This window comes from Bicyclus anynana, chromosome 7, assembly GCF_947172395.1.
Source record: "Bicyclus anynana chromosome 7, ilBicAnyn1.1, whole genome shotgun sequence".
Lineage (NCBI taxonomy): Eukaryota > Metazoa > Arthropoda > Insecta > Lepidoptera > Nymphalidae > Bicyclus > Bicyclus anynana.
The window spans coordinates 17,374,108-17,380,756 of record NC_069089.1 but is presented as its reverse complement, the minus strand read 5'-3'; the positions used below and the strand labels follow the sequence as shown (position 1 = coordinate 17,380,756).

Below are 6,649 nucleotides of genomic sequence, written 5' to 3'. Positions count from 1 at the left end.
TGCCTAGTTAAGAATGGATGGATGGTGGGAAAACTTTACATAGAAGTCTGTTAGCTGTAAAATTCAGAGACTTAAGTTCACGATGTGTGTTTAAATAATATGTAAAATATTATAATCTTTGAGATTAAGGCTAAAAAAATCATACTATAAATTCTGCTAAAATTTCATCTTATTTGTTAATTTTATCTTCTTTGTTAATTTTAATAGTCTTTTTTTTAAATAAAATTTTTGCATAAAAATCCGTACAAAATCCTTAACGACAGGAGAAATTGTGGTTATATTAAAAGTGACTCACGATCGAGTTCCGATAGTAACGGAGTAGGGATGTGAAATGTGAAAGTCGATCTGCTTAGTAAGAGTCTCCAAAGGTATTCTATTTATTTTTAATTGCCACTACGATTGAGAATAGACTTTTTAAGAAGAATAATTATATTCAAGTTGTACATATATAAATTATTTAAATTAATGTAAGTAACAACTATTATAATTTGTTTATTTATATACACAGGTTTTTTTAATATACATAGTTTTTCTTATATTTATCCATTTAGTATTTGTAAAAATAATTGTTTCACTTTTAATAGTCTCACAATATTAAGAAGTCATTCACATTTTCGTTACTTAGCTTCTCATGTAGAATGTTTTATACGAGTATTATTACATCTTCCATTAATTAATTTGTTTAATTGTCCATTTTACTATTTTTTGCCAATATTTACGTTACAAATTTGTTAGTTACTACATATTTCAAAGCAGATAATCTTAAATTGAGTAAAACAACGAAATTCTAAAACAAACAATAATCTGTATCTAATAACAATAATAATCATCTGTACTTGTAAACTTTTAAAACAAATATGTATTTCCATTTACAATTATTTTTGATCTATAAAACTTTGAACTTTATTGTTTATTATAAGGATGACTTCAATTATATTATTAGAACGATTGCCTTCGCATTTACATATTATTATGTTCAATTTGTTTATTGTTTGTATATGTGTTTTGTATAAATGTCTATTATTAAACACTATATTTCTAAAATAATTTTTAACTATCGATATAAAATATTTTCAAAGGAACATCACTATATTATTACTAATGTGCGTAGCTTTTCTGTAGCTTTTCTCTTTAATAACTTTTTTAAGGCTCAAAGTTAATAACTTTTTTAAGGTTCTTCACACCAGAAACTGAAGAAGAAACCTGCCTTCTGAATCGGTGGTAGTCTCTACAAATAGACTAGACAATTCAAAAGTGCTTGAAGACTAAAACTACTTTAAATTACGTAAATAATTTTTTTTTAATTACATACTATCACCACATTCACTATAGTCATATCACGCGGCGTCAGCTAGTTTATGCTAATGATGGTTATGGACTAAACATAATCACTCTAAGCCTGCCAGCTCACAATGGAATAACGCGGTGGGTCACAGCTCTATAACACCTCTCCTATAATGGGTGACGGAGCGAGCTATGCTTGGAGTTTTTCTGCGTGATCGAATCAAGAATGAGGAGATCCGCAGACGAACCAAGGTCACTGACATAGCTCAGCGAGTCGCGAAGCTGAAGTGGCAGTGGGAAGGCCACATAGTTCGAAGAGCCGATGGACGTTGGGGTCCCAAGGTGCTGGAATGGCAACCCCGCACCGGAAAGCGCTGTGTTGGTCGACCCCCCACTAGGTGGACCGAGGATATCGAGCGGGTTGCAGGGAGCCGCTGGATGCTGACGGCTCGAGATCGTTGTGCTTGGAGGTTGTGCATGCAAGAGGCCTATGTCCAGCAGTGGACGTCTATCGGCTGATAAGGCAAGGTAACTTAACGCTTATACTTAACGCCAATCTGTAAGATTGAAAAACCCACCTGATAAATAAGCTATAAGTCCGTTATAGGCTTATAGGCGGCGCCAAACCATCTTTGTTCAATCAAACAAATAGGTAAATGTTGTTTTGTGTCAATTTACAGTTTCTACTACCAAATAAAAATCATTTTATGTCTATAAAAAGTTCGTATCTAACATACATACCTGCCAAGTTGGGTCTAGACTTGTAAGGACTTTGCTAACGGGACCGGCTTTACAAATGTAAAAGGTGAATCAAGTCAGATTTAACAGATATACTACATTAACAACTCTCAAATGCTGAATTTTGTTCAATTAATTATTATATTTAGTTAATATAACGTTTATGGTAATTTTACTATAAGTCAAATAGTGTAGTTCTTTTATTATTAATATTTCAACAGCAGGATATAGGCCTTCTCTAATAGTCAGAAAATTACATGATAAATGACACAGTTATCGTAAAAGCCTAGTCTTCAGCTGTAATGAAAAAATAAACTCATAATAAAATGTAAACAAAATAACGAAATTTTAGAAAATAATGTTTTATTTCACTCTAAATGTGTCTACTTATTAATAATTAATTTTCATTGCATTAAAGTTAACAAAATGATAAGCTATAATTAACACTAACACTCCTGGCAAGAGCAATCATATAACGTAATCACTGACTGTAGGTACCGACCCGATAACCTATTACATAAATAAAATAGAATACTTTCTTTCTAAAACTGAACTCGATCTTTTATAACTGCTTGTTGATTAATGGATCTTAATGGCTAAAATGATTAACCCAGAAGCTTTCAGTTAGAGTCTTTTTACTATACTTAAGACTAATATTGACAAATTTTATCCAATTTAATATTTTACTAAATATAATATATACCTAAATTGATACAAGTATTTGTAAAACGTCTCGCTTGCGATCTGTGTGACTTTTATTTTCTTTCGCCTTCCAAGACGCCGTTTCGCACATCATCATGTCTTCCTCAATTCTAGGCTTCTCATGATTCGAAACAACATTCACGTTCTGTTTAACTTTCGAAGGTACTTTTTTGATATCTGCCATATAACCCTGCCCCTCAGCCCTATCAAGGTTAATCTCCTGTTTGATATTAAAAATGTTATGAGGCATCAGTGTATCGTTCTTACTTTTTCTCTTTTCGAGTTTTATATCGCTCTCTCTGTGCATTACCGATCCTCTAAAGTTAACTATCACTGTTGGTTTCACTACAGTTTGTGATTCCCGGTTACCTATTTGACTTTGTCCAGCCATTGTGTTCACGAAGGGTATGTCAGATGTATCTATTTCTGCTTCACTTTCACTTTCATCTGTATTTTTGATCGCAACTTTATTTTTGTCAACAGTCGGTCTAGGTCGTTTCTGTTTCTTTGGTTTCTGGGTAGTAGTTTTAACATCGTTGAAATCTGACGGTGTATTTATGTATATTACTACTTCCTCTTTATTATCTTTAGCGTTGCTACTGTTCAACATGAGACTTTTTGGAAAGCGATATTTTAGTGTCGGCATTTCTATTCTATCGTTTCGTCGAGGCATGAATTCAAAGTCACTCGGCAATTGAAGTGGTTCATTGTCATATTTGTAACTGTCGTCGTTTTGTCCTATATTATTTTCGTCGTTCAAGTTTATATCTTCGGGTAACTGCGATCTTATTCGTAGTGATTGTATAACATCGTTGAAAATAGACCTTTTCTCGACACTTTTGGAAGTTTCTCGATGTTTCGGCGGATGAGCGGTGGCAATGATCATTAGATATGTAACGCAAATATAACACTGCATCTGGAATACAAATTGATGGAAATTAGGCACTGTTACTTAATAATCAAAAGTAAGGTGTTAAAAAAGTTAGGGTTATAAATACATTTAGGTGTATGTTACTTATTAGCGCAATAAAAATTGAATGAGGAAATTAAATCTACTGATTTTGATTTTAGGACTTAACGTTTACAGTCAACAATAACCTTGCCATAAAACCTAAAACAACGCTATTCAGTAAAACCTTAAAAACCAAAAATATCTTCAAATTGTATCCGTTGTTTTAATTTGCTTTTATATACTAAGGATATAATAAATGTATAAGTAATTCAATCCCATAGTTTACATTTTATGACTGTTAATACATTTTCCTTTGCTATACAGTATTTATTACTTCGACTAAACACAAACGAAGTTTTTATTCTGGCCTTCCTGTCTGTTTGTTCACAATAATATTAAAAACTACTTTTTGATTTTATCAGGTAGATAAAGATAGCTTGGAGCAATAACTTAACTTCCTTTAGATCAGTAGTAAAATTATCAGTAAAGTATCACGCGTTATCGTGGCGTCTGCTAATTACAACATGATTTTATTGAAAACATTTAGGTACAGTTTAAGGCAAGAAGAGGAGGCAAGAGTTGGAAGGATAGTACAATATGTTTATGAAAAATATCAACTAAATATACATATATTTGAAGACGGTCTTTTAGTTTACAAAAATTATGCATTTACAATAGAATGGAATAAGATGTTACTCGTCAAATCCTTTTAAACTTTATAGATCATACGTATGTAAGCTTGTTTGTTAGTTTACCCCTGACTACATAATGATACCGATCATGGTTTAGTTATCAGGGGCACAGAAAAAGACATGACAAAAAACTACTATACTTATCTGATGTATATAATAAATACATTATTATTATAAATTAATACATTTCTATTCTCTACATTTACACGAGTGATGGCACTGGAAAAAGTTAGTTGCATTTCACTAAATGTAAACATATTAAGGGCTATTTACAAATCTGAATATAATGAGTATTACGCAATATTATTGAGTAAATAAAAGTTCTTACCTTGCTAAATGCGGCCGTCTGGAATAAGTCAACCGAGAGTTGTGCTGAGCCGTGCATAGCATGCCCGAAGGGTTGACTGAACCTACATGAACTAGTCAGGTGTCGTCGACATGTTACAGCTTAGAAATCTATCTAATACACTTAGAATAAAAGAGTAAAACCGAGGAACTCTATACTGGATATAATATTGGATATACTTACCAAAATTAAGATTAGGTCATAAATGAAGAGTAAAGTGGTAGAAGTGAACTTCTTAAAAAATAATTTTATATGAGGAGCCCAATATGAAAAGTTATAGAGTGAAATTAGTTCAGGCGTTATCAAAAAGCTTTACGGACTTTTGCGCAACTCCCCTTATGCACCATAACTTTAAGATCGTGTATTTTACTGAATGTCTGTTGCGATGTACGGGTCAACTATCTAAATAGAATCAAATAAAAAATATTTTTTCAACTGTACTAACGGCCAGTTTCTTCATCGTAAGTAACAGTCAAAGTAACGTCATAAAGCAAAAGTGACGGTCTTAATCACGGAAAAATAGTCTTCTTTACTACTTACTACGTTTATTGTTACTTTAGCTTTACATGAAGAAACTGGCTGTTAGACTGTCCTTCTCCTTCTTCAATGATTGATCTTTCAGATGCAACGTATTTTCCATTTGAAAAATAAATCGCTTTATTTTTTTTAATGTAAATAAATACCTACTATCAAGAAATCCTTTTTAATTTTGTTTGATATTCTATTAAAATGAAAACGAATACCAAAGGTTTTGTTTCCCTGAATGGAGTTAACAGCAACCTGTCTAGTCTACCATAGTCGGGAACTAAGTTAACCCGGAAATTGTTCCTGCAATACTTACATTATAAAATGTTATTTTCAACTTTATTCCTAAGCGTAATAAGGAAGTGTGAAAGGCAAAATATTTACAACTTTTTTATGAATAATTAATTATTATTTACTAGCTTTTTGCTTGGAGGCCTCTTGCGTATGTTTTTGTGACAGATAATATATATTCTGAATCACAAATATCATCGAACGTTTCATCCTAAGCATCATCATCATCATCATCATCATCATCATCATCATCATCATCATCATCATCATCATCATCATCAGCATCATCTTCATCACCATTTTCATCATCATCATCATCATTATCATCATCATCATCATCATCGTCGTCATCATCAACATCACCATCATCTATCGGACATACTTCTTCTGTAAGGACTACAGTCTCGAATCGCCTGCATCCAGCTATTCGTCAGGGATCCGCTTAAGGCAGGCGGCTCAGAATTGTAATGTTTGGAAACTCCTAAAAAAAGCCTATACCCTGCAGTGGACGCCTATCGGCTTATATGACCCATCTTTCTGCTACTTTATCTTAACGACTCGTTGAGTTATGTCAGTTACATAAGGTTTACATTTATTACAATTTTATTATATTTTATAGTTAAATTACACAAGCCAATCCATTCTTCGAGATAAAATGCTGACTTAAAGCTATTTGTAATTTTCTGACGAACAATGAGCAACTAATCTCGATGCTCGTTTTGCTAAATATAATAAGCCAGGCGTTTTTTTGCAAGATTAATTTATAGTCACACTAGCGGACCCGGTCAAGCTTCGCTTTGACTTATGTGCACTTCTTTCCTATCCCTACTCTTCACTACCCTACCCCTACCCTATCCCATTAATCTTAGCTGTTGTTTATCAGGTTAGTTTTCTATTACTATACTTACCTAGTTACGAGTATAATTTTTATTAATTATTAATATTGTTACTTTTACAATAAGAGTCATGTTCTATTACATTAACATAGTAGTAGTAATACTGTCCACAATTTACAGCTAGCATGTCTCAGCGGTTGGACTGAGATACGAGATATGCTAGGTTTGATTCCCATTATGCTCGTAGCTGTCGTACCTAATGTTAAAATCGACTTACTAAAGG

At 32.6% G+C, this 6,649-nt stretch overlaps 1 protein-coding gene across 1 annotated transcript; it reads right to left on the bottom strand.

Annotated features, from left to right (window-relative positions):
• Positions 1 to 2,368: 2,368 nt before the first annotated feature.
• On the bottom strand, positions 2,369 to 4,800 carry LOC112045749 (uncharacterized). The gene is made up of 2 exons (XM_024082057.2): positions 4,697 to 4,800; positions 2,369 to 3,640 (listed from the first exon to the last, which is right to left on the bottom strand). Exons 1-2 carry the CDS (start codon positions 4,751 to 4,753, stop codon positions 2,726 to 2,728), a joined length of 972 nt encoding a protein of 323 aa, XP_023937825.2. The 5' UTR covers positions 4,754 to 4,800; the 3' UTR covers positions 2,369 to 2,725.
• Positions 4,801 to 6,649: the final 1,849 nt, after the last annotated feature.